This window comes from the organism of the source record quoted next, unplaced genomic scaffold, assembly GCF_019419815.1.
Source record: "Pyrus x bretschneideri cultivar Hongxiangsu unplaced genomic scaffold, Pyrus_bretschneideri_v1 Contig89, whole genome shotgun sequence".
Lineage (NCBI taxonomy): Eukaryota > Viridiplantae > Streptophyta > Magnoliopsida > Rosales > Rosaceae > Pyrus > Pyrus x bretschneideri.
The window spans coordinates 1,229,463-1,257,210 of record NW_025999830.1 but is presented as its reverse complement, the minus strand read 5'-3'; the positions used below and the strand labels follow the sequence as shown (position 1 = coordinate 1,257,210).

The following is a 27,748-nucleotide window of genomic DNA, read 5'->3' as shown; positions in this document are numbered from 1 at the left end:
TGATTTATTGAGTATTGGAAAACTAGCTTGTGGCTTGTGTGATGTAGGTTCATTCAAAGCAAGTTTAAGCTCTGTGTGCACCTAGACTGATACTGTGGAAAATTCATTACTTGTAAACTCTATGGCCAAATCTTTCTTAAAGAAAAAATTTGTTCCCATATGTCGTTGATGTGGTGAACTTGGTCATATTCGACCATTGACCAGAAAAAAATTCGTGGAAAAAAAGGATGACTTGAAGGATTAGGTTGATCGACTAGCCGTGGAATGGCATAGGTTATTGGTTCTTCTGGCTCAAACAATACCGAGTCTGTTTCAATGAGGCATCAAAGTGGTTCTAGTAAATGTTTAGTTACTCATTATGCTCATTTTGTTTCAAAATCAGACGTTTGATATTTTGATAGTGATTGCTCATGTGATATGTAAGGAAATAAAGATGTTTTCTTGCCACTTGTACCAAATAATGGCAATGTTATTGAGTTTGGCGGTGGACACATGTCTCAAATTACTGGAAAGGGGGTAGTCAAGATTCCTGGTCTTCCTCAACTCGAAGATGTTTATTATGTGGCTGAATTGACTACAAACCTACTTAGCATTAGCCAGACTTGTGATGATTTTGCCGATAAAATTTGTTTCTCCAAGAAAGGCTGCAAAGTGGTTAATAAGAAGGGAAATAACTTGCTTATTGTCCCTAGATCAGAGGAAAATTGCTACGGTTCCTAAAAGTAGGCAATGGTCTTTGTGGTATAAAGAAACTGATGAATTTTTTATCACAAGTAGGTTGCCATTGCTCTTTTTCTCTGAATGCCACTTATGTGAATCTTGTAATATGAAAAAGCACTCTATGATGTCACATAGGGAAGTCACCTACTCTGAAATTCCCAAAACTCTACATCTGGTTGAAAATGATCTCAAATGACCAAAATCTATTAATGTTTCATGGGAAGATAATGACAATCTCAATTGCTTGTTGCATTGAAAACCAAAGGTACATTTGTCTCTATCATACTATTGCACTTTGCAACCTTGGTTTGTTTCTTGTGGTATTTTGTTGTGGTTATTGTGTATGGTGAATAATTTTGGTGCGAAACATTTTGCTATGTGCTTTTATCGTGAACTTGCGTGTAATATTGACGGTTAGATGAATCTTGTTCAACAATTGTCAAAAAATTGTTTTGAAATTGAATCTCATTTGTTCGATGAAGTATTGGAAAGAATGACAAATGCTCTAATCTTAGTACCACTTAACAAACAGTTAGTTAGCTATCTCACAAGTACTCATATTTATCGAGGAGATAAAAATCTTCAATGGTATATTGTCCTTTGCGCAATCAATTGAATAGGTTGAATAATTATGCTTCCAATTTATAACTATTGCATACGTAGTTTTTTGTTGTTGTTTGTGACTTGACAAACATCTCATTAGTTAACCTTACTGTTCTTATTTGCATCTCTTAATTGTCATACATGGGTGATACTTTGTGGATCAACCTTGAATAATATTACTACTGTAATGTCAAAGGTTATGCCCAACATGGTTGATACACTTTGAAAAATCGTTCTTTCATTTAGCAAAAACTTATGTTGATTGTGGAGTTAGGCTTACTTTGGTATTAATTGGGTTGTAGTGACTCTATTTACTCCATAAATTGACTTTAAGTATCTATTCTAGTGCAAAACACCACCTATTTTATCTTGCTTTCATGCTCAATGCTTCACAAAAGAAAAATTATTGATTTGGGCATCAATATCACCACTTATGGTCAACATGCTCAATTTGTCAAAAAGTGAATCTCAATCATTCATGCCTACAGATATGTTCTCTCATGCAATGTCATATTCAATCACATCATTCCGACTTGTCATAAAAAGTTCAAAAGTGTATTGGGGTGCTTCAAATACATCTTGCACCAACTGTATCAAATGACTTGGGTTTCTTGCTTCCATATACCATCTCAAGTTCCATTTGGCTTTGGATTCCCATTGTTCGTAGTTTTGTTTGCTCATTTGCTCAATTTATGTTCTAAGTGTTGTTTCTTGAACTTAATGGATTATTAAAAGTTTAGTTAGCCTTCAAATTAATCTTGAGCATAGTCAAATGAAGTTATGATTTAAAGATGTCTATCTCCAATCCCATTCTTATACCTTCACACATCATAGATGTTGTATGAACTTGTGTTAATCTATGGTTTACCATCTATGTATAACTTTGAAGACCTTTGTAGATAGCACTGCATATCATATTTCCTTTCAAGTCTTTTTTTTAAAGTTCAACTCTTGTGTTTGGAAGCATAAATATTGGAATTGTTTTTATCTGTGATTATCTGTGAGGAATGTCTAATTGGTTGTAGCCTAATGGTGCTAAGATTGTGCTAGTTTTATGTGTTATTTGTTGGTGTTGAGTGTGGTATTCCCTGTGATCATTGTGTTTGGGACAAAATTATTTTAAAATTGATTGTTTACTTTTTCTGTGCAGTTGTTAACACTTGTCAGAAAAGAGATGTTCATTAAGGGTATTTCTGTCATTGCACTTTATAGTTTTACCCTCTAATCTAAATCACTGATATCATCTTTACGGTCTAGATTAATCTCAGTGTCCTAGGAACTTACCCTTGCTTACCACATTATGTTTTTACATTCATCCTCATTTATGCAATTTGTTTTAGTTTTCTCTCTGTCTCTCGTTTCAAACTGTGAGCAACTGTCAAGATAAGGGTGTTTCAATCATGTCTTCAAGCCGAACTTCATTTCATCACTCCAGAAAGCAACCTAATCCTCCTTATTGCAAAATCCGTTATCAAACCGCGAGAAAAGCCAACACTGAGCCTTCAGACACTCCGCTTCCCATGTTTCCCACATCTCGTGCCAAGAAATTCTTTACTATTGTGGCTACCACAAAAGTTGTTCTTCTGGGATGACCTCCCTGTGACTGATGCCATCTTATCTAAATATCTCATTGAAAGGTACAAACTTCATCGGGTAAACTCACCTCCTTCGACCTTCAATGTTTCAATGGTTCAAGAATTTTATGCAAATGTTTCGTCTAAGTTTCCTGACACTGGTGGTGAAGTGTATGTCCATAGAGTCTTTGTCCCTTTCAATTCATTTGTCATTAGCTCTATCTTAGGTCTTGAGCATTCCTATGCTTATGTTATGTATAACTTCGACCTTCTGACATGTCACTATGACATGAAAGCTTATCATTGAGAAGCTTATTTGGACCCCTCCATTCCTCTGGTTAAAAATCAAGTGTCGAAATCTTGTCTTAAACTATTTTACAGGATTTGGTCTGACTTTATTTGTAGAAATATTTTGGGGTTGTCAAACAATGGCAATCCTACTCTAGAGTTAGCCAAAATATTGCATGATATGCTCAGTCTGTTGGACGTTCCTTTTGGATACTTGATATTTTGGTCCATTATGTCAAAAACCAAGCGTTTTGGTAAACAACAAAGAGGCTTTACCATTCACCTGTGTCTTATCACTCAGTTGTGTCAGCGTGTAAGTGTTCCCTTTCCTTCTGATGATTTGTGTCATCGATCCACAAAGGATTTAGATAAAAGACTTATGAACCTAAGTAATTTGGCCGATCTCCACTCGAAAAATATCATACATGCTAGGTAGTTTAATATGATTCTTTTCACAAAAGGATGAAACTTCATCAAATAAAGATTTCCAACCACTTTCTCTCAACCTTTGCAACCTTCATTTGCATATATTGAGCAAGTTCATTGTATTCATGATATCTTGATCCTTCTTTTGTAATGCCTGTGACAAATCGTCTGTGATTCACACAACTTTTTTCATCGTGTAGACCAAAATGGAAGTTTAAAGATTAAATAAAAGTCAATAGAACCTTTGCTTCAAAATTTTGTTCTGAACTTGTTCCATCTTTCCTTACAATCTCAAGCACTTCTATCGCTGATGAGAACATGTGAGCTAAGCTAATTAAACAACTGTAGTGAGAGATCCATCGTGCATCACTGGTTCGCTTAAGAGTAGTTTCTTGATTCAAACCTTGTCCACTTTAAAGCTAGTTATTTTTTAGTGCTTCCAAAACTAAAAAAGCATGTTTCTCTCTAAGAATACCACGAAGCTTAAAAGATGCCACCACAACATTCACCACAGAAGAAACCATAGTAAGAGATCTTCAATTTCTGAATTCTTTTTTGCCACTACTACTAAAGCTAATTGAAATGAGCAAAGTAATGCACATAAAAAGGCAGACTTATTCTCATTTAGAATTAGAGCTTTAAGTCCATTCTCATCTTACATATTAGTTACCCCATCATTGTCTTATCCATGTAATTCATATATGTTGTCTTATCCACGTAATTCAGATATGCTTAATCCATGTCTAGAAAAAAAGTCATCAATGGTTAACTTAAGGGAGGAAGCTTTAGTATCTGCAACATGCTCAATACCTACAAAGCGCTCTATCACAAGGCCTTTATCCACATAGCGTAGTACAATGGCCATTTGCTCATTTGAAGACTTGTCTCGTGATTCATCAACAAGAATCATCAATATCACTAGTGATTACACTAATGATTTCATATGAAATATCACTTGAGATGTCAATTTCAAAATTTCAGGAGCATTTTCTAGCATGAAAGCCTTTAAACCCTCATTATAGTGACGTAGCCACCTCAAAATTTCAAGAAAATTTCCTTGGTTGAGTGAATTTTCAGATTCATCATGCCCATGAAACGAAAGACCTTGTTGTAAAAGATTCCTACTAACCCAAACTGATGCACTTAATCGAGTTCGATAATCAATTCGGTCTTAGTTAGTTTATTTTGAAATAATTGTTTCAATATGTTGCTAAGATCAATTACTAGCCAAGATCACAGACAAGGGAAAGAGTGGAAAACAATGTTCCTGGAGATGGGCATTAAGATTTGCATTTCCATTTAGCCATGCCAACTCGTCTTGTGTCCAATGGACTTTTTGGCCCTGGCACCCAGAGCTTTCTATCAGCTTTGGATTTACGTAAGGCCTCACAATTTTTCCAAGCATTATTATGAGAACTATTTGGTCCTCCAACATGAATTTCTAGTTTCTTCTTGCACTTCCAATTCTTAAATCTAATTCCAACAAAAGTAACCCCACCAGATTGATCTCCATAATCGGGTTTAAAGAGATAACAACATAAACAATAGGTAGCATCCTGTGATATGCTATACTCCAACCAAGTAGGAAACTGAGTAAACCAAGCACGATTGTATCTTCTAGGCTTTGCTTCGAAATTCGTGTAAGGAATTGTATGGTTCGTGATTGACAAGGTTTATTTTAGAAATAGGCTCTTCGAACTTGATCTCGGACATTAGGATGATAACTCAAAATCGGTCTATGCAATCCAGGATCATATTAGAGAGTTTCCAAGTTAACTTCCATAGAATCCACCCAAGTTTGTTTTGAACTACTTTTCATTGTTGCTTGGACTCTTTGGAGACGGCGACTCTAATATCTCAAGCTGTGTTTTTCTTTTGAAATATCTTTCCATAACTGAAAATTGAAAAATATAAAAAGAAATTGCAAGACATCGATTTAATAAGAAAATAATCATAATTTAGAAACAAAATTTGCAAGAGGAATTGATAGTAAAATGCATACTTTGGGTTGTAAGTCAATTAACTAAACTCCAATGTTTTTTCCTTTGATGGAATAATGGAATTAATCTTCTAATCTGCAAAACAAATATTATTTGTTAAATTAATTTATACTTGGAGATGATAACTTATATAAAATTGACAAATTGCAAAATATTAAAGATGAGAACTTGTGTATTTGGAGTTCATACTAGGCTCCTAATTGCGTAGTGAAGAGCAACATAGGAAACAAAGAGATGTGAATAGATACAAATAAAACAAAGAGATATGATAGGGGATATTAATTTAAATATTGGGAAGCGGAATGGAGTTTTAGATTGGGTAAATGTCCATGTATAATAATCATACAAAATTGTAAAAGAGTGTTGGAGACTCTGATTGGAATTTGAGAAATTGCCAATGTGCAGACTCTGGAAAATGGGTTGAATGAAAAGTTGATACTATTCTTTTTTATTTTTTTATTTTTTTTATTTTTTTGAAAAGTAGGATGGGCCAAGGACTATTGTGGTCTTTAGGTCCCTCCGTCACTCGTTGCAACCACTTGCATGACTCGAAGGGTTAATGCTTCTCTACACCTTCAGTGTTGGCCACGTCTCCTTCTTCGTTGTTCATCTTCTCATGCTTCTTTCTCTTGCAACCTCCTCAGGTTATCCACCGTTAAATGAACTTTGTTTTGTACAATTTATGAATTAAGATGACTTGGGAGGATGGAAGAGGCTTGGTGTGAGTAGATCTGGTGGTTTGAAGGGTTTTATGGAGACAAATGAGGAAATCATAAGATTAGACACTGACATGTAGCATTACATAAATGGTCGAGAATCTTACTAAAACTCTAAGCAAATATTAATAATGGATAATGATACATGGCACTACATGAATTATTAATGACACGTAACACAACATGAATCGTTGAGAATCTTAACAAAAATCTACGACGATAATGACATGTGAGGATAAGACGAAGAAAACATTAGAAAATTGAACTACATATTTGTGAATAGTAACGGCAATGAACTTCAATTGAATCCTGCATTAGGTGATTGAATCTCGTTGCGACTATTGAATCTCGCATCAGCCATTTGCAACTCTCGGCGGGCCTCGGCGAAATTTCTGCTTCTAATGGTCTGTGCGTAGAAGAGGGAAGCAAAAGAGATTAGATGTTTCTGCATCATCCATCACGTTTTTATTTTTGTTTTATAAGAAAGCAAGGTTCAATATTTTTTAGGGTATTGTTATCGACACACCCATTTTACTTCCTACACACCCTTCCCAGTTTCCCGTTGTCAAATTAAATGAATTAAAGAAGATCAAAAGTAAAAAAATTAACAATGATTTGTGGGGTGTAAAAATAGATGTGTGGATGGTAATATCCTATTTTTTAATATAAAACGAGGCCCATGAAAAATACATGAACCTAGAATATTTTAAAAAATTAATAGAAAAAGCACTAAAATAATACACACATACTTATATTTTAGAATATATGATAAACTTACTTAAATCCGCCTAGCCCGTCTAGACCCTCGCTTGGGCACTATCTAGGCGCCTATGCGATAAGCCTCAGTCTGCCACTTGACTAGCGCCTAGTGCCTTTTAGAATCTTGACCCTAACCATTTGATATATTTTTTGCATAGATGGTATATAAACTGGTATTTAGAAGATGATTAAGAAATGAAATTTCTAATCGTAGAACTACAAAATGCATTCTAATCCATTTTATATGACATTATGTCGTTCATTTCACCCTAACTTAATCTCAATCTCTTAATACTTGGAGATCTCTCACCCAAACATAGCTTCGATGTCACCGGAGTTAAAAGCAGCTATACAAACACGTAGTTGCTGCTGAAGCTGATGGGGCAGGTGAATAGCTCCTTGTGAACAATGGAATGGACCACATCTAACATGGAGAAAGTGGGAATGGGAAGAACTTGTTGGTGTTCAATTGGACTTTATATCCTGCTTGGATTCTCTTCGAATATGTATGAGAGAGCTGCAAGTAGCAACTTTGATGTGGCCCCATTTGCTAACAGAATTGCATCCTCTTCTGACATTGACTCTGACCCTTCACTTTTTTTGTTTAATCAACATTGGGTACGAGTGCAAACAAGAATAACAAAGATGATGTTTTCCATTAGTTGATCATGCGCGAACGTACAAAAGTCATGTGCCTCGCACATGACTCAGGGTTATTTCAAACTTTTGACCTTTTTTTCATAAGTTCTTTACTTCTCTTTAGTACAAACTCTTAAAGTTTGGCTAGTTAGAAAACATGTTGTATTCGTTTTGAAAAACTTATGGTGAACTACCAAAAAAGTACATTAGACTCACTAACATCAAATTGTGGCTAATTTTAAGTTTTAAGAATTCAACATGATCAATCATGTCCATTGAAAAAAGTGGTCAATCACAGCAATCTCAATCTCTTTCATTTCATTGCTACCATATAAAAAATATGAGTCTATTGCCTGGTCATGTTCAAATTCAAAAGCACCAAGTGATACTTAGTTCACAACATTTTCAATTGATTTCCTTCAAATTCTACAGTTTATAGGGAGAACTTAACAAAGTTAGAGTGATATGACAAATTGACTATAAACTTAACAGAATAATGAGGTGCTGATATGCCCAAAATAACCTTGAACATAAATTCATAACTTATTTAGGATGAAAAACTTAACAGAGTTAGGATGATACGACATATCAATGATTTTAGAAGTTGATACGACAGATTGGTTAAAATTTTAACTCATGAAAAATTACAAAAAAAGTGTATAGATTCATTTTCATGTAACATTTAATTTGCCCTTTCGTTAACTTGAGAATTTGGAATGTTTGTACACTATATCAAAGCAGCAATCTAGTTACCCATAATTACATCTGATCTCAAATTCTACTCAAGATTTTCACATCGTCACTAATTCTAATCGATTAAGTACTTCAGTTTGAAAACCCTAAAAGAAGGAAACACTTGCAAGAGAGCTGTAGCTCAGCTGTGTTTCCAACAAACAAAATCGTTTTCAGCAATATCCCACATTACGACAATACCTATTGCCGATACTATGTAGCAGCCAACAATTTGTATGCATTTTTCATGATATTATGCATGGATCAGATATATACTTCATTATATGATAAATAGATACACACACATGTATGTATGTATATATATATATATATATATATATATATATATATAAGAATTATACGACATATATAAGATCCATCTATATAGATTTCATCATCTACCTCCAAAAAGCCGTATGCTTTGGAAAAAGCTTCCTGAAAAATCAGGGGCACCCCACATCCTTGAACCGATAACCATCTTTCGGCTAACCTAGCCTCCTCTGTCCCTCAGGACCAACACGGGGTAGCCGTTCGACCACACCAGGTGGGAGGGCTGTTGACTTCATCCATTTACGGCGCAAGCGAGCTACAAGATCTTTTAAATGTGCGAAAAATGAATTGTTTCAGGTAGTGCTCAGGCACAAGAAGATTAAACCAAATTTGGCAGTGAAACCAAAATAAAGACCAACTAATTTCAGCAAATGATTCACGGACCAGCTTCTCCAGGTTGGAGCCTCTGCAGCTCCCACAAACAAGTCAATGCAATGGGGCAATAGGCCTGCACAAACTCACAGCACCACTTGTGATCTTCCCTCACAACTTAAGCATCCCATGTGCTTTCTAGTCTCTATTATGACATTCACAACCCGGCATAATTTCGATATGCAAACAGAATCACGAGTCCCAGATGCGTATGACCTACACAAGATCCTTTGAAATGGCATAACAATCTTCAATCTAACGAACAGTTTAGGATGGAGTTATTATAAATGGTCACGAAATGTTCCTCTGAAACACCGTTTATTAGCAAGAACTTTACCGTGAAGCATCACCAGAAAATTTATCATTGAATAAGTAATAGCAAATGCTACAGTGTTATCAGAATTGACATTATTGTTCAAAAGAGCAAACACTAATATAGGTTGATAATCAACAAATGAACATTAAAACATTCAGTCACAGCTTACGAGACAAAGAAACTTACCACGTACAAGCAATGAAGTCCAGACACCTATGAACCATCATCCTCATCCAGAAATCAGCTGAACTACCAAGTTTCTTATTATGAAGTATAAAAAGACATACTCCTACTAAGCTTTCCTAATCCAAAAGCACTTGTTCCTACGGGTTACATCCAAACTCTACGATCACCCAAAATGTTGAGATGCACTCAACTATGGTGATCCAAAAGTCCTTTCAAGTTCCTGCAATGGAATAGCAGAGGTGCACAACTGTGTAAGAATTCGAACATATGCAAACACTTATTTGGTTATTCCCCAACTTCATGCTGAAAATTTAAAATGAATAACATTCTTAAAAAATTTATATTCATCCACTGTACGTTCACCATGTGAGAACGATATTCTTCCAAAATAAAAGTTCAACAAAAAAACAGAGAACAAAATGTCAAAATCATTTGTGCAGCAAAGCATTTATGTTTCAGTATAAGATTAAAAAGTTGCATGCAACAGACCGGAAATAAAACCATACAAGCTCATATAAACTCTTCCATGTTCTTTATTTCAACGTAAAACATTCTTGCTCAATTATTGAGTTCGTAAGAACGACGGAAGAAATCATACACCATTGCTAGTCAAGTATTTGGTAATAAATAAATAAGTGAAACCAGCAACCAAGGTTGAAGGTGAGAACTATAAAATCCAACGGTCACAATAAGCATGTCTTCTCTAAGAATGCATCAGAAATATATACCGTGAAACGTAAAAAATAAATAAGTATGAGCTGGTGTCCCAACCGATAATCAAGAGAAGAAAAAACAAATACATAGCTCCAATCAATAAGGCATTCCCACTCCTTGCTTCAGACTAGCAATGAAATTATGTACAGGAACATTTGCAAAATTGACAACTCTAGTGTTTCCTACTTAATATGGAAACAATTGGTCAAAGCAGTTATTTAGAATAGCCTGAAAAGGAAAAAGAAAAAGAAAAAGGAATATAAAATGTGCTACTGAAGTGCATTATTTTGACCAAACGGCACTCTTTTTACTCAAATTCACGATTGAAAAGTTAAATATCTATAGTGTCCAAAAAAGGGAATGAAAGAGGACCTACAACAATTGATCATTCTCCTGCCTTTAGATGATTGGAAGTCCTTGCGCACCACCCATCTTTTCCATTCCTCCCTATCAATCCCAATCGCAATTTGTTCTCATTAATCAATCTTAACATACTTACAAATCCTACCTAGTTTATGAATCATTCTATCATTCAACCACACTCTGTCTAGATGTAAATGAGGCAAAAATATTTATTCTACTCAGTTCTCCTGGGGACCCAGCTGAAGGATTCAAAAGAGAATGCAAAAAATAAAAATAAAAATAAATAACATTTCTTTCAATTTCGTCATGTGTCCTAGAAACAGCAAGACTCACAAAGCAACTACTAGCGATCCTGACAAGTGCGGCAGAAGGTACCGTGAGACAACTCGCAACATCCCCGCCCGTTGGCAGCCAGGTGAGATGTGAGACAGGTTGCACCCGTCACGTTGTGCATTGGCATAAGCGATTGTATGCATCCCAGCTCTCCCACGTTCCTAAAAATAAAAATAAAAAAAATAAAAAAAGCCACTAAATTCAGAAGATTATTTGTTATACCTATACCATAAATAAGTATGAAAGGACCTACGACACATTTTTGCTCTGAAAAATGTAAGAAACTGCTATTTTCTTTTCGGGAACCTAAGAAACCACTACTTGATATTGGAGAAGGTAAATGTAACCACAGAATTCATGATCCAGGTGATTGTTAAAAATGACGAATCAAAAGACAAGATTTTGACTTTAAATTTAATTTCTTTTACTAATTGTGAACCAAAAATGCACTTGTTTTTGCCATAATGTAGATCACAAAGTGCTAAAATCACCACCAAAACTAAATCAGTACAATTGTCAGTAACATCCTCCAATGTCCTATGTCCAATGTCCTCCAACCAAATTACCCAAAACACAGTCATCACCCAACATCTCCCTTAACCTCTACTCTTCTTCCTTCCACCAAAAACTTGTGCCATTCACAAAATAAGGGTGTACAGGTAGCTGGAACAGCATCACCAGTAATAGCTAACAGAAATCGTCAACAAGGCAGTACAAAATACTTGAACCATTCTTCTGCCGCTGTCTATTTTTCACCACCTTACTCCTCATCTTCAACCATTCTTCTGCCTATTGATCTTTTGCAAAAGATTTGTGTGTTGGGTATTTGACGTGTGACTTTGATTTTTCATACTGGGTTGGAGAAGAGGGGCAGTAAGTTAACATGGTGGTTGAGCATGGCAGAATTGGATTCGAGGAAGATGGGATTAAAGACAATGACAGCTGAGAAGCTATAAGAATGAGGAGACAAGGTTAGAACAACATAAGCCGGATTTAAAATCCTACAGGGTGAGGTGGGATTCTTTTTGGTCTTGGTTCATACTTCTTGCTCTCAAATCCCACAAAATCCAAAACTTAATAAAATACTGTCAAATCCTTGAATTTTTTAACAAACATAGATTTATAATCACTCTAAAATCATCGATTAAAATCTCAATTGACTACCCATGGATTTGGACGTATTCTTTAAAATCCTCTTAAATCTTAATTTGACTATCATGATTTCAAAGTCTTTTAAACTTTCTTTTAAAAATCTAATTGACTAGCCACCCAGTACTACACTTTAGTAGAATTCTTCTTTACTTGTAAGTGAAAAGTCTTAGGTTGAAATCTCGTAGATGACGAATTCGATACCAAATTAGGTTCTTTATTGTGTGGCTTAGCCAAACTCCCCGTTTCCTTAGTGTAAAATATATTGTTTCACTTAAAAAGAAAAAAAAATCTAATTGACTACACTCTTATCTTAAAGTCTATTTAAATTCTATCAAATCCTAATTTGACTACACCCCTTGTGAATTACAAATCAACAAATCAGCAGATACCATAAGAAAATAACAATTCACTGATTCAAATCCAATTTTCTCCAATTTCCAGAAACCAATCAGCACCTAACGCAAAGGTGAATTTATTTTTTTAAAGAAATATACAAAGACGAGAAATTGAAGGGGGAACCTGGGAGAAGCGAAGAGGCGACGAGGAGTAGAGAGAGACGGCGGGCGGAGGCGAGGGAGAGGGGCCGCCAAGCGAAGCGACGAAACCCTAGCGGTGGACACCAATGACCGAGAAAGCGAACCAGCTGAGCGCCAAGCCATTTTCCGACTTACTGTTTGCCGATGGTGGTTGGGGAGGGCTTTGTGAGGGTTTTGTTTTGTGAGAAATGGTGTGGCGTAGGTACACGACAGCTGATGTGTGTTAACCACTTTTACCGTTGGATTCTTAGCGATTAATGTGTACCGTTAGATTGTTTTAAATAAAAAATTTTGTCCCAAGAGTTAAATCAAAATCACCTACTCGATTTTGGTGGGGAGATGCTGAAGGGCAAAGGAGGACACATTGGCTGAGCTGGGAAAAGTTGGGGCGGCCCAAGTGTGCTGGGGGTTTAGGATTTTGGAATTTTTAGGACTTTAATGATGCTTTACTTGTTAAACAATGTTGGAGGTTTATTCATAATCCGAACTCCCTGTGGGCTCGGACTCTTAAGGCTCGATATTTTCCTCATTCTTCCTTCTTTGATGCTAAACTTGGGAGTCAGGTCTCGTGGGCTTGGGCTAGCCTTCTGGTGGGGTGGGATATCCTTAAAGCTGGTGCCCATTGGCAGATTCTTAATGGTAAGGATACTAGACTTTGGATCGATAGGTGGCTGCCTTCGCTTCCTCTTGGTCATCATGTTCCCCAAAGCTATAATCATATTACTATGAATACGAAGGTTTCCTCCCTTATTTGCCAGAGTACCAAATCTTGGGACATCGACTTCTTACGTCCGTTCATTTTAGAGGAGGAGGTCAATGCTATTTGTGCCACCCCTCTGGGGAATTTTTCTAACCAAGATCGGTTGATTTGGACAATAGAGAAATGTGGCAAGTACTTAGTTAGGTCGGGTTACCATTGGATTCACTCAGCAAAGATAAGGGTGGAGGCTTCTATCTCTATGGATAATTTGCTCTGGAGGGCTGTTTGGAACATCAAAGCACCCCCAAGAATTCTCAACTTCATATGGAGAGTTGTTATTGACGCGTTGTTCACGATGAAGGGTTTATTCTTACGACGGTTGGTCTTCGCTCCAGTGTGCCCAATCTGTAAGAATCAGGAAGAATCAGTTATGCATATGCTTTTTCTTTGTCCCTGGGTGGCGCCAATTTGGTTTGGTGGTCAGCTTAGTCTCCAAATTATTAGGGATGGTGCACCAGCAGGATAGATCGAGGATCCTCTCGGTTATTGCTTTTTCTTGCTAGCACATCTAGAAGGCTAGGTGTAATTATGTCTTTAATGCTACGGTTGTTGTCCCTTCCCAGGTGATGCATGCTATTTCTTTCGCTGTTGCTTATTTTTGGGAGGCAAAGGCTCCAAGCTCTCTTATTGCTCAGTTTATCCATGCTCCTACCAGGTCTGTTTCTCATTGGTGTCCCCCTACTGACCCCTACATCAAACTCAACGTGGATGCAAGCTGGTCCCTGGGAGATGGTAGGGCATGTTTGGCTGTGGTGTTAAGAGACCATCAGGGCCATTTTGTGGTGGCTCAGAAGCTCTCTATTGTGGTTTGATCGGTGGCGTTTGTGGACGCGATGGCAATGCTTAGGGGTGTGAGTTGGCAGCTGACCTCGGTACTGGTTGGGTCGTAGTGGAGTCGGATTCATTAGAGGTAGTCTCTTCTTTGAATGGGGATATTTCTAATGGCAGCTGGGAAGTGTTCCCTATATTTCAAAATATTTTGAGTGTGGGGACCTCTTTTCAAGGTTGTTGCTGGTCTTGGGTTCCAAGATCGGCCAACCAGACAGCGGACTTTTTGGCGTCGAGGACGAACATGAAGATGTGCGGTAAAACTTGGGTCAGACAACCCCCATCTTCATTGATTCACATTCTCAACAAGGATGGGCTTCCTTGCCCTCTGTAAGTGTTTTTGTACTGTGGTGGTGTGTTGGGACGACTCTTGGCCTTTGTGGAAGCGTCTCTCGGTTGATGTCCCTCACATTGCCCTTTATTTTGTTTTGCTTTGCTTGTCCCTTCTGTGGACTTTCCTTGTAGTGTTGGCTTTTGCCATGGTAATGCATATTTCCAGTCTTCCAAAAAATAAAAAAATCACCTACTCAATTGACAGGCATAGCTTTTGTTGTGAAGTTTTTAAACTTTACGAGTCTCATAATTTTTTAAAACGTGTCAATTTAATTCAATCTTCGAATTAATCAACACTGTTAGTTTTTTGCACTTTAAATTTGATAGATATATTTAAGGGGTCAAAGGCCTATATGGAAGGTTATAAAGATTGAGGGTCAAAACCAAATAAAAAATTTAGGGACACCTATTAATCAAAAATATATCGGAGTCACATGAAATTATTTTAGGAACTCTTACTTATTGATATACATAGCTTTAGCTAAAATTAATGACAGATGGTTAGGCTCTACCCTATAGCTGGTTTTCGTTCGTTTGACTGGTTTCCTGGCCAAGACCGGCTATTGTATGTCAATGCCCTATTTTGCTGGTACAATTGCAGGGTTCGGTACTTTTATGTTGTTTCTGTAAGTTGTAGATCAGTCATATGGTCATTACTCAATGGCATTAACGTTAGTGTCATGCCCTGGATCTAAGGTCGGCAAAAAATAATTTCACGCCCAGCTTGCGAGTATAAGGAAAAAAAAAACGAAAAAAAAAAACTTCTCATATAAAAATAACTTCAAAATACTTACAAGGTGTACACAAATAAATAAAAATCTTTAAATCACTCATTTAACACAATCTCAGCTTGTCCACCCTTCGTTGGTCTTGTAACAAACCTAAAATGTCTAAAATGTAAAAGGTGAGCAAAACCACAACTTAGTAGGGATATAAGTCTTGTCAAGGATAATTGTTAAGGCTAAACCAAATGTCATGCTCACATAAATCAATTATATCATGCTACCAAACATAAATTATATTCCATGAATGCAGCTTAACTTCCATTACCCGACCTGTTAATTCATATAATAAAACAAGCGGACCTGCATGTCACATACCATGCATTTAACCAATGCAACGGTGGTTCGTAAGTTCTATTATAAGATAACACCAGTAACTCTGCCATCCCAAATTTCCCCTCTTGTTGGTCATATTGTTCTTCTCTGAAAAGAATGTGTTTAGGGCTTATAGGGGTAGCAAAAGCTTATCGAAATTTAGTAAAGATGGAGGTATATATATGAGGATAGGGTCAGCCACTGTGTTGGGGTTTTACCCTACATGTGGCAGCATCCTTCAATCTCTGGATTGCGTGATGATAATTCTGGACTAGTTTGTAGTAGAAAATACCCTTCATATTCCTTAGCACAACGTTAGGAGCGTGCTTGATTACATATTGTGGCCAATTTACTAAAGGGACAGAAGTCTCGGCAAGAGAGAGAGTGTGGAGAGAATAAGGTGCTGGGAAATTGCAGGATATATTTCCCTATGCAATGCCTTATATGTATAATAGACCATGAGGAGTGAGAAACTTGCTCTTCAAGTAATATAAAGTCTAATAAGAAAGAATTAATAGAATAAAGAGTAATCTTAAACCCAACCTACCTAGAATTTACACAATCATACATGTGCTAAGTATTTAATTACAACATATTCATTATTACACTATATATTATCCTATTCTTAGTTGGATTTTATATATACTTTTAGAGATTTTTGATACTTACATTTTGTATTTTGATTACAGGTGCAGCATAACCTACTCTAGTAGGAAAGTGGCTAAACAATGGATTTTTTGAGAAATTCTAATTGGAGTAGATTCTCAAGGCATTAAGATTGTGTCAAAATCACAATCCTTAAATTCAAGCCGTTTGGTGTGACGACTAAAATAATGGACGTGGACAAGGCTGGACAAATTAACCTTTTGGGCTTGTTTGGGTCATAAGTTATTGAAGATGTTGTATTTTGGAGAAATTTCTTTCTACAATATTGAAGCGGACTTCTTAATCTTTGTAATGATCTCTATGGGCTTTTAAAAAAAAAAAAAAATAGAAAGAATCTTCACATATTTGATTTTCTATCAATTTAGGTTTACCCTTAAGATATCTTATTGAATTATATTTTCAGATTTTGGTAAACCTATTTTAGGTAGGATTTTAATTCTAAATTAGTATATATTTGGCCGAGCCTTGTAACCTTAGGAGTTAGAAGTTTTAGAATTGTAGAATTCGGCTAGGGAGTTTTGGCAATTGCTACTTTGTACTATAAGGTGTATTTCCTATTTTTCCTTTTTAATAATATTCCATTATGATTATGTCTAACTAACTCTCTTTGCTAGGGTGAGAATACGAGCTTTAGCATGAATCTGTAGTTTCTTTTCAATTTACTTATAACATTATGCATGCTTACTTTTAATTTTTTATCATTTTTTTAAACTATCATTGTATCTTAATGCTTGATCACCATTATGATGTTTAGACAAGTAATTGGGTGTAATTCCTGTTGGAATGTCACCCTTGTGGTTAGAAATTATAGGTTTACTTAACCAAATGTCACGCTCTTAATGGTTGCATGGTTTTTTAAAAGATTTTTACAAAACTTATTGAGTCTTGCATGTTTTCTATACAACAATTATTATTTTATCGTTACTATAATTTTTAGGGCAAATTGTTTTCTTATTATTGCTTAGTTTCTGTTATTGCAGGTAGAGATTCCTTCTTTCATGAGTTTAGCTAACATTTATAACAACACACATGGAGATATTATTAATAAACATGGTCTCAACTTCCCAATCATGGGGCTAGCCACCATATCCTTCCTTCATGTTTTTCCACATATGAAATAACATTATTTTAATTAGTGGGATTAGTCTCCTTCATGGATGACTCTAAGACCTCGAAAAGGTGGAATATTATATAGCTTCCACGTTAAAGATTAATTGATATGAGAGAGATGATCTTTTCGTCAGTTGTCATTGATCTGAATGTCACATACGGACACTGTTTTATAAATTCTTGTCTAGCATCGCCTAGATCCCGTCTAGGCACTAGGCAGTTGGCCGCCGCCCCGGTTAATACCTAGACATTTAAAAATTAAGAAACAGTGCCTAGACCTGCTGAGGTGTCCACCTAGACCGCCTAGCTCGCCCAGACCTGCCTATGCACCCGCCTAGATCACAACTCACTTAGACAGAAAATAGATAAATTTTATTTTGTAATTTTTTTTTAATAATTTGTAATAAACTTGTTGCATACTTAAATGAACACACATTATATCCTTAGTTCACATGTTTTCATTATGTTCCAATACTTCATAATACATATGCATTATATTTTGTAGTTTATGATGAAATTATATATATTTTAAGTATAAGCAAATACTTATTTACAAGAAATATGATAGATTTACTTAAATCCACCTGGTTCGCCTAGGCGTTAGGCCCCAACCTGCTGCCCGACTAGCGCCTAGCATTTTTTAGAACCTTGCATACGGATTGCATGTTAAATATACGTTTTAGCTTAAATGTCACGAGTAGAATATGCATAAGGAAAATCTAATCTTCGAAGTTTGCTTGTGTTAACTCATAAGTAATTGATAAGACTACATAAAATTGTTATAGCGGCTACACCCTAGTACTTCTCATATTTGATTTCTTTTAATCCGATTGCTCTTTTTATTGTTATTGCCTTTGCTTTTAATACGTTAACTTTTTTGCACTTTTTATTTCAATTCAAAATTCCAACTTTCTTAAACTTATATTAAATAACAAATAGTTATCTAAGAATTGTATTTAAGCATAAATTATTCATATCAATTCATGTGGAGATCGACCTCGCTTGAGCCATTTGTACTACAATAACCATGTTCTCTTGGAAGCAGTGTCTGATTTATCCCTGATTTTGCATATGATAAAAATCCTATTAATAATGAAGATGGTAATTATGGTGCTTAAAATTTCAATTTTCTTATTTCCCAGAAACAGAAAGAGCCGGGAATTCAATGACAACTCAAGAAAAGAATGGGAAAAAAAAAAAAAAAACTCTTAGATAATTCTTTGAAGTGTTACTAATGATAATACATGTAAAACCCCTTGGATTATTCTCTCATTTGCTAAACTAAATTCAGCTTCAAAAAGTCCCCACAATAAATGGAACATGACACTGAATCACTGACACCAAAGTGGAAACGAAACTTTCATTCGGAATAAATCAATAGGATGAATATAACCTCAAAACTCGACGATAATGGATTTTTTGAGAAATTCTAATTGGAGTAGATTCTTAAGGCATTAAGATTGTGTCAAAATCACAATCCTTAAATTCAAGCCGTTTGGTCGTGACGACGAAAATAATGGACGTGAACAAGGCTGGACAAATGAACCTTTTGGGCTTGTTTGAGTCATAAGTTATTGAAGATGTTGTATTTTGGAGAAATTTCTTTCTACAATATTGAAGCGGACTTCTTAATCCTTGTAATGATCTCTTTGGGCTTTTTCAAAAAAAAAAAAAAAAAAAAAAATAGAAAGAATCTTCACATATTTGATTTTCTATCAATTTAGGTTTACCCTTAAGATATCTTATTGAATTATATTTTCAGATTTTGGGAAAACCTATTTTAGGTAAGATTTTAATTCTAAATTAGTATATATTTAGCCGAGCTTTGTAACCTTAGGAGTTAGAAGTTTTAGAATTGTAGAATTCGGCTAGAGAGTTTTGGCAATTGCTACTTTGTACTATAAGGTGTATTTCCTATTTTTCCTTTTTAATAATAATTTTTTTATATTCAATTATGATTATGTCTAACTAACTCTCTTTGCTAGGGTGAGGATACAAGTTTTAGCATGAATCTGTAGTTTCTTTTCAATTTACTTATGACATTATGCATGCTTACTTTTAATTTTTAATCATTTTTTTAAACTATCATTATATCTTAATGCTTGATCACCATTATGATGTTTAGACAAGTAATTGGGTGCAATTCATGTTGGAATGTCACCCTGAAAATGGTTAATGCTTCTTGTGGTTGGAAATTATAGGTTCACTTAACCGAATGTCACGCTCTTAATGGTTGCATGGTTTTTCAAAAGATTTTTACAAAACTTATTGAGTCTTGCATGTTTCCTATACAACAATTATTATTTTATCGTTACTATAATTTTTAGGGCAAATTGTTTTCTTATTATTGCTTAGTTTCTGTTATTGCAGGTAGAGATTCCTTCTTTCATGAGTTTAGCTAACATTTATAACAACATACATAGAGATATTATTAATAAACAGGTTCTCAACTTCCCAATCATGGGGCTAACCACCATATCCTTCCTTCATGTTCTTCCACATATGAAATAACATTATTTTAATTAGTGGGATTAGTCTCCTTCATGGATGACTCTAAGACCTCGAAAAGGTGGAATATTATATAGCTTCCATGTTAAAGATTAATTGATATGAGAGAGATGATCTTTTCGTCAGTTGTCATTGATCTGAATGTCACATACCGACATTGTTTTATAAATTTCCGTCTCGTATTACCTAGACCCCGCCTAGGCACTAGGTGGTTGGCCACCGCCCCGATTAATGCCTAGGCATTTGAAAATTAAGAAAGGGTGCCTAGACCTACTGAGACGTCCACCTAGACCGCCTAGCGCGCCCAGACCTGCCTATGCACTCGCCTAGGTCGTAACTCACTTAGACAGAAAATAGATAACTTTTATTTTGTAATTTTTTTTCCAATTATTTGTAAGAGACTTATTGCATACTTAAATGAACATACATTATATCCTTAGTTCACATGTTTTCATTATGTTCCAATACTTCATAATATATATGCATTATATTTTGTAGTTTATGATGAAATTATATATATTTTAAGTATAAGCAAATACGTATTTACAGGAAATATGATAGATTTACTTAAATCCGCTTGGTTCCCCTAGGCGCTAGGCCCCAACCCGCTGCCTGACTAGCGCCTAGCATTTTTTAGAACTTTGCATACGGATTGCATGTTAAATATACGTTTTAGCTTAAATGTCACGAGTATAATATGCATAAGGAAAATCTAATATTCGAAGTTTGCTTGTATTAACTCATAAGTAATTGATAAGACTACATAAAAATTATTAGAGACTACAATTTGAAATAGGTCCAATTTTATAGACTACCTTTTGAAATAGGTCCAATTTTTAGTGACTTTTGACTTTTGAAATAGGTCCAATTTTTAGTTACTTTGGACTCATTTAAAAAAACCCCAAATTAGTATAGGTGACGGCTACACCCTAGTACTTCTCATATTTGATTTCTTTTAATCCGATTGCTCTTTTTATTGTTATTGCCTTTGCTTTTAATACGTTAACTTTTTTGCACTTTTTATTTCAATTCAAAATTCCAACTTTCTTAAACTTGTATTAAATAACAAATAGTTATCTAAGAATTGTATTTAAGCATAAATTATTCATATCAATTCATGTGGAGATCGACCTCGCCTGAGCCATTTGTACTACAATAACCATGTTCTCTTGGAAGCAGTCTATGATTTATCCCTGATTTTGCATACGATAAAAATCCTATTAATAATGAAGATGGTAATTATGGTGCTTAAAATTTCAATTTTCTTATTTCCCAGAAACAGAAAGAGCCGGGAATTCAATGACAACTCAAGAAAAGAATGGAGAAAAACAAAAAAAAAAACAAAAAAAAAAACCAACTCTTAGATAATTCTTTGAAGTGTTACTAATGATAATACAAGTAAAACCCCTTGGATTATTCTCTCATTTGCTAAACTAAATTCAGCTTCAAAAAGTCCCCACAATAAATGGAACATGACACTGAATCACTGACACCAAAGAAGAAACGAAGGACTTCGTTTCCACTTTCACTCGGAATAAATCAATAGGATGAATTTAACCTCAAAACTCGACGATAATATGCTGCTCTCAGAGATATGCTGTCCTCAAACATTTTAACTGTCTGTTGAACGTATAGATCCTGCCAGATGATATGTTTGCTGTAACTGTACTTCCACTATAATGTAGTTTTTTAGTGGTGTTATGGTCCTTGGACCAAAGACCAACTTCGTGAAGGTCTCCTTCCTTCCAACATATGTTGACTGTCACCCCGCCACGAGCCTTCAGTCCCTTCACACAACCGTTTGCCCATTTATCCCGCGGAAGAGCGGGAAGCAAATATAGGTCCTTGACAGTGCTTTGGACAAGCATTTCTGCAACTGCTGCTGAAAAACTGGCACCAAAAGATAGAGAATTACAATCGCAGTCAAGCCACCGATCTTCGTCACTCACGGAAGTGTTAGGTCTATTGTCGCATATGAACAGTTGGAATTGAGACATATGAAGTAGATAACTTATCACGAAACTGATTCAACAAAAAATTAACTTATACAGCTTACCCAAAGTTGGCGTCAATCTGGAAAGGGGGATGTGCAGTGAACAAGTTACCGTATAGTCCTCCTTCAAAATCACTTTCGTGATCTGGATCCACCAAGTCAATCAAATGCTTGACCATACGATATGCATGCTCACTATTGTGAAGACGTGCCCACAACGCAGTCTTCCATGTAGTCGACCATCCTGGACCCTCCTCTCCTGTTTTAAAGTATACAAATATGACAGTATTTAGTTACTAACCATGTCAACTTTCATTTATTGTTCTACGTTTGCTAGAACCATGCCGGGTTTCCTGAAGTAAACAAGAGTCTTATGTAGCTAGTCATCGTTGGATGAACTCTTGGGTAGGGTGATCTTCCAGGTAGGAGACATTAGTTTGTAACACCATTAAATTGGATCATCACAAAAGGCCTGAACAAAATTCACGTAGCCGTAGTATTTAAGTGTGTTCCCATCAATCATCTAAAACCAAACCTCAAGGGGTAATGTTGAATGTCAAAAGTCCTACTTTCAGTTTGATATTATCACCTTTCTTTACAATTTCATTTGTAACGCATCTGCGTCATCGATACATCCAACGTTATCGTTATCCAGATTCATGTAATAGTAAGTTGTTTGGCTTCCAAGTGATACGCAAATTACGACTACATTTCATGTCGTCCCAATTTGCATCTAAATTCAGTTATCAATTATAATGTACAAACCTCTTTTAAAGAGCGTATAATCGACCGCTTTACAGAGATCTGGAGTTTTCTCAACGCTTATTGTGTGTCCTGGATACAAGCCAAACAGGTGTGATACATGTCGATGGTGCACTTCTGGGTCCTCAAAATCTTGTGCCTGCAATATTACAGAGATAAATATTAGTTTACAGTTAATATAACGATTCTATACAAGAGTGTCATAAGACATTATAAGACCAGGAAACAGATTCCTGAAAAATGGAATGTGCAATCTCCAGCTTACCCATTCCATGATAGAACCATCTCTAGCAATTTTTGTGGGTGGCAACCGAGACTGAGCCTCGCGAACTTTTCCAACAAGAGCATCCTGTGTTTTTCCTAAAATCTGTTTTTTAAAGAATATCTGTTAGACATCAATAGTCCATATAGCTAAAGTAGGAATCCTTGCTAGCACAAAATTGGAGCAAAACCTCAGCAGCAGAAACTATTGCAGAGAAAACTTCTTTGATGATTGAAATGTCCATAGTTGACGAGTAGCTCACGCTTGCCTGCTTGCCATCAGGAGCAATAAACATGTGCTCCGGAGAAGTTGACGGGTTGGTTTCAAGATACCCTCCACGGCCTTCAATCAACCAATCCAGCAGAAATGATGTACATCCTTCCAACAAAGGATATGCCTTATTTTTAAGAAAATCCTAAAGATGTAGAAAAATTAGCGATCATTTACCTACTAGAAACTGTAGTCGAATAAGATAAGCAACATATATAAACAGTAAGTTGGAGTTAACAGCAATAGGGTACAAGGCACAGGAGCTCACCTTGTCCATCGTATAAGTAAAATGTTCCCATAGATGAGTACAAAGCCAGGCTCCTCCCATTGGCCATAAAGCCCACACAGCTTGACCTCGATCGGGTGATGTTTTCGCCCATATGTCAGACACTTGATGTACAACCCAACCACTGGCTTCGTAGTTCACCTGAAATGTGCTATGTGAATTAATAAGAAAAGTAATCCACAGAGCACCGAAAGTTAAGGCTGTGAATGTAAACTAGAATGGGAGAGTTCCCACCTTAGCCGTTTTCCTCCCGTTGATAGATAAAGAAGATGTATAATCAAATAAGGGCTCCTGGCATTCTCTTAGGTTACAGGGAAGGGATGGCCAATAGTTCATTTGAAGATTTATGTTCAGATGCTGAGCGCCACTGCAAGTATAAAGTTTAGTAAAAACCACCTCAAATTATTGCCAAAACCTCTGACAAATACAAGGGGGCCAAATTAATTAGTCAATGTACTATGTTTATGCAATATGTTTGGAAGGGTGAGTTTAGTCGTGCCATGTATGACATGCTAACAGGATGATACCCTTGGAGCCTTGAAGAGAGGGGGAGAGAGAGAGAGAGAGAGAAAGAGAGAGAGATACATACTCCCATGGAGGCTCAATATCCTTGCTCCATATACCCTGCAGGTTTGCCACTTGAGTTCCAACCCGTGAACAAGAAATAAGAAGATACCGGCCATACTGGAATAAAAGTTCCACAAAGGAAGGATCTTCATCAGTTTTGAAGGATTTCACCCGGTCTGCAGTTGAAACTAAGGCATCATCACTTCCCTTTACATTCAAATTGGTCATACTTTTCTTTGCCCCTAAATTGCTCTTGGAGCTCTTAGAAAGCTGCAACGAGACACGATGGAAAAGATTCTGATAGTCATCCAAATGGTGAGCATAAAGATCCGAATACGACAAATTTCTTATTGAATTCAATGCAGTGAGAGACTCTGAAGTTGGATCCCTCTTAGAGTCAGAGGGCTTAGTAAATGGTCCATCAAATGATGATGAGGCCGCAAGAAGCAAAACAGCCCAATCTGAATCTTCAACCCTTAATTTCTTGTCATCCAAAAGATGTATTGCACCACTGCCATCGCTAATCTGCAAATCAAGAACTGCCGAAAACTGAATCCCTTTTGGACTGTCATTAGATTTTGGTGGTATCCTTTTGCCAGGACAACTTCCTTGTAGTATAATTTGGTTATTACCATTTACTTGTGAATTATGATGTAACTTGCTGTCTAGAGAAACTGTAAATGATAGGGACCCTGGTTTGCTAGCGGAGATCTTTGTCACAATCACTTGATTAGGATAAGACGAAAAGTGCTCCCTTGTATATTCTACACCGCCCACTGAGTAATTTATCTTTGCCGTTGCAGTATCCAGATCTAGCTCTCTGCTGTAAGTTTCTTCATCATATTTGAGATGTGAGTCACCGAATTCTAGGTTGATGTCACCGAGTGGTTGATAAACCTTCATCAAGCAAGAAATTAATGTCAGACATAAGCACCCTTGCAGACACGCAACTCATCCAATATCCAGTGCCATCGGTAAGACAAAGCTTGGATTTGCATAACAATTAAAAATAAGCCGTTAGCTGCTTTAACTAAAACTACATTTACCGTACAAGGCACTAATGACATTCAAAAACATATGTCTATAAGATACATATTTTTACTCTATGTACCCTATTAAATTAAGATCCCATTATGAACAATTATCAGCAAAAATTAGTAGTTCGATTGAATTGCATATACCGCATTTTACAGTATTACATCGAGCTTAAGTAGTCATCACAATTCATTGAAACGAGTAAAAAAACAAAGCACTGAAGCTGATGAAGTTACTTACATCAGAAGGATCTCCCGCCAACTTGACCGCTGCTTCAGTAGCTTCGACATATTTACCATCGTCAACAAGTTTTCTAACCTCTGTTAGTACCTCTGGAGCCTTTGGGTTGGTATAGTTGCCAGGAATTCCAGTCCAGAGCGTGTCCTCTACAGAAATTTAAACTTCATGCAATGAGTTTCACTATAATCTTACTCTCTCCGTGTTAGAGAGAGGGAGACAGAGAATAAATGTTTCATGATAAGGAAAAAAAAAATATTCTAAAACAATCCTAAGCATTAATTTTAATTCTGGTTGCCCTCTCATATTTCTCATCCACCAAAGATGAAGTCGTTTGAGAATTCATATGAGTAAAATGCGGTCCGATTACAATCAAAAAGCAGATTTGCAATCAAAATGCGGTCTGATTACAACAAACTCATGAAAATTCAAATGAACAAAGCTTCCTGAATCATGTTTAATACCTATATGCCGTTTGATGTCTAGGATTGGATCCGATAGCTCACTAGACTCATTGCAAGTTGAATTTAAAAATGGACGCAAAACTTTCAAATGCTGTCTAAGTTAAGCGGGGTAGAAGATGGATTAGTCAAGAAGGAAACTCATATATTCCAATCCCCATAAAAATTGTAGGGTTGGGAGGGAAAAGTTTTCTTCATCAACAATCCATCTTCTACCCTCTACTTAAACCAACATCTTGGATGTTTGACATCCATTTCAATCCAGAGAGTTATCCAATCCGAGCCAGTCCAATCCAATCCTAGACCCCAAACAGGCTATGTCTTCTCACAAGCTAACTCTAATAATGGTAAATCATTCCAAGATTTCTAAGTTCCTGAAAAAACAATAAACTCCAAACACCAAGCATTTCAATTGAAGCAAACGAAACACAAAACACAAAAAACCCAACAAAACAGAAGTCACAATCAACACAATGCAATCAAAAGCTTTCAACTTATTACCATTGAGTTGGAGAGTTTCTGATGCCACACCACCCCAAACCATGGCTCCAAGCCTGCCATTCCCAATTGGTATAGCATCAGTCCAGTGCTTGGCAGGCCCAGAAAATGTGACCTTCAGAGGTCTAGAACTCTCCCCCTCCTCCTCCTCCACTAAAGATGGGGTCCACAGGTCCTTCTCTGCAGGGCTCCGTACCAGAACCCACTCACCATCATCCTCCATTGCAGAAGAAGAGGAAGAAGAAGAAGAAGAAGAGCTTGTGACTTTGTTGTGATTTTTTGTTTGGAACTGTCGGTTTCTGAAGTGTAGTGGGTGAAGTTAAAAGAGTGAGTGGGTCAGAAACTGTGCTGAAAACGTTTTGGTTTGTTGAGGCCTTTAATGTCGGGGCGCGTTGTAAGGTAATAAGGGTCCCACGCATCACGGCATTATTTGTTACTTTTCTACTCTCCTGTTTTCGCTTTGGAAAGCTTCAGGAAAATGGAAAAGCAAAGACAAAAGCCTTGCAAAGCCTCTTTACTTTTCTACTACTAGCCTAGAGGTCTGCACATGAGATGAAATCTTCTATACGGTTTATGGTCTCAATAAGTAACTGATACGTATTTATTTTAACTTGTTTTAATTTTGTCGTCATATATTTAATATGTGTCAAACATCTATTAGGATCCCAAAAATACCACATTTATTTTTGGTGCAGAAAATTCTCTCTCAACCATTCACGGGTTGCTGTGATATGTATTTGTGATTATTTGTTTACCATCACATATGTTGATTGGCATGGTCCTGGTATATATTACGGCGGTGGTTAATATCAATGATAGTTTGATTCTAATAGAAGTTTTAAGTAAAATTTTGCTTTTAATACGAATTCTAGGTTATTTTAAATTATAAAATAGCAGGTTTATGTTTACTAAACTCACACTAATCAGTTGTTCGTCCTCTTTGTGGCTTTGTTTGGACGTTTTTGGATTAGTTCCAATCTCTTTACCACTTCTCAAAGTGATAGCTTTAGGACTTTCAAAACTTCCCTTGGGATTGACAATGGTTGAACTAGGAAGGTTGCCTTGTTCTCTAAATTGTCCCATGAATTATGCTATCTGTCCAATTTGATTCTTCACATTGCCCATCTCTTTAGCTTGGTTTTGTAAATCTTGAGTCAAAGAAGTTAGTGTTTGAAGAATTTTATCATAATCCATTAACGAACCAAAATTTGGTTGGGAAGGTTGTGGGGGTGGCTGTGGTGGTGCAAATGGCCTTTGATAGAGCCCTGGAGGTGGTTGTCTATATTTGCCTTGTTGTTGAGTTTGTTGAGGTTCCC

At 36.3% G+C, this 27,748-nt stretch overlaps 2 protein-coding genes across 14 annotated transcripts; both read right to left on the bottom strand.

Annotated features, from left to right (window-relative positions):
• Window positions 1-8,798: 8,798 nt before the first annotated feature.
• On the bottom strand, window positions 8,799-13,145 carry LOC103928604. 11 transcript variants are annotated; one of them, XR_007255334.1, is made up of 6 exons: window positions 12,743-13,003; window positions 11,072-11,232; window positions 10,752-10,822; window positions 9,662-9,881; window positions 9,172-9,235; window positions 8,799-9,052 (listed from the first exon to the last, which is right to left on the bottom strand). XR_007255334.1 is itself a non-coding variant. In XM_048576275.1 (3 exons), exons 1-3 carry the CDS (start codon window positions 12,880-12,882, stop codon window positions 9,848-9,850), a joined length of 249 nt encoding a protein of 82 aa, XP_048432232.1. In that variant the 5' UTR covers window positions 12,883-13,048; the 3' UTR covers window positions 9,499-9,847. The 11 variants fall into 11 exon arrangements, 1 of the variants encoding a protein (XP_048432232.1); XR_007255330.1 differs by having other exon boundaries at window positions 9,172-9,881; window positions 12,743-13,011; XR_007255331.1 differs by having other exon boundaries at window positions 8,799-9,235; window positions 12,743-12,991.
• An 8,261-nt stretch (window positions 13,146-21,406) lies between these two features.
• On the bottom strand, window positions 21,407-26,774 carry LOC103928605 (alpha-L-fucosidase 2). Of its 3 annotated transcripts, none has more exons than XM_048576303.1 (10): window positions 26,436-26,774; window positions 25,477-25,622; window positions 24,224-25,098; window positions 23,869-24,001; window positions 23,617-23,775; window positions 23,269-23,493; window positions 23,082-23,183; window positions 22,820-22,955; window positions 22,118-22,313; window positions 21,407-22,023 (listed from the first exon to the last, which is right to left on the bottom strand). In XM_048576303.1, the coding sequence occupies exons 1-10, from the start codon at window positions 26,653-26,655 to the stop codon at window positions 21,648-21,650; spliced, it is 2,568 nt and encodes an 855-aa protein (XP_048432260.1). In that variant the 5' UTR covers window positions 26,656-26,774; the 3' UTR covers window positions 21,407-21,647. The 3 variants fall into 3 exon arrangements, with proteins under 3 accessions (XP_048432260.1, XP_048432261.1, XP_048432262.1); XM_048576304.1 differs by having other exon boundaries at window positions 21,407-21,951; window positions 26,436-26,772; XM_048576305.1 differs by lacking the exon at window positions 25,477-25,622 and having other exon boundaries at window positions 26,436-26,573.
• Window positions 26,775-27,748: the final 974 nt, after the last annotated feature.

Bases quoted from the DNA above. Each gene is read 5' to 3' on its own strand.
- LOC103928604 (XM_048576275.1), bottom strand. From the start codon at position 12,882: ATGGCTTGGCGCTCAGCTGGTTCGCTTTCTCGGTCATTGGTGTCCACC. The intron at 10,823-12,742 runs GTTCCCCCTTCA...TGGGATTGATAG, and splicing joins CGCCTCTTCGCTTCTCCCAG to GGAGGAATGGAAAAGATGGG. The intron at 9,882-10,747 runs GTCCTCTTTCAT...ATTCCATTGCAG, and splicing joins AGAATGATCAATTGTTGTAG to GAACTTGAAAGGACTTTTGG.
- LOC103928605 (XM_048576303.1), bottom strand. From the start codon at position 26,655: ATGGAGGATGATGGTGAGTGGGTTCTGGTACGGAGCCCTGCAGAGAAG. The intron at 25,099-25,476 runs GTAAGTAACTTC...TGCTTGATGAAG, and splicing joins TGGCGGGAGATCCTTCTGAT to GTTTATCAACCACTCGGTGA. The intron at 24,002-24,223 runs GTATGTATCTCT...TTATACTTGCAG, and splicing joins GATATTGAGCCTCCATGGGA to TGGCGCTCAGCATCTGAACA.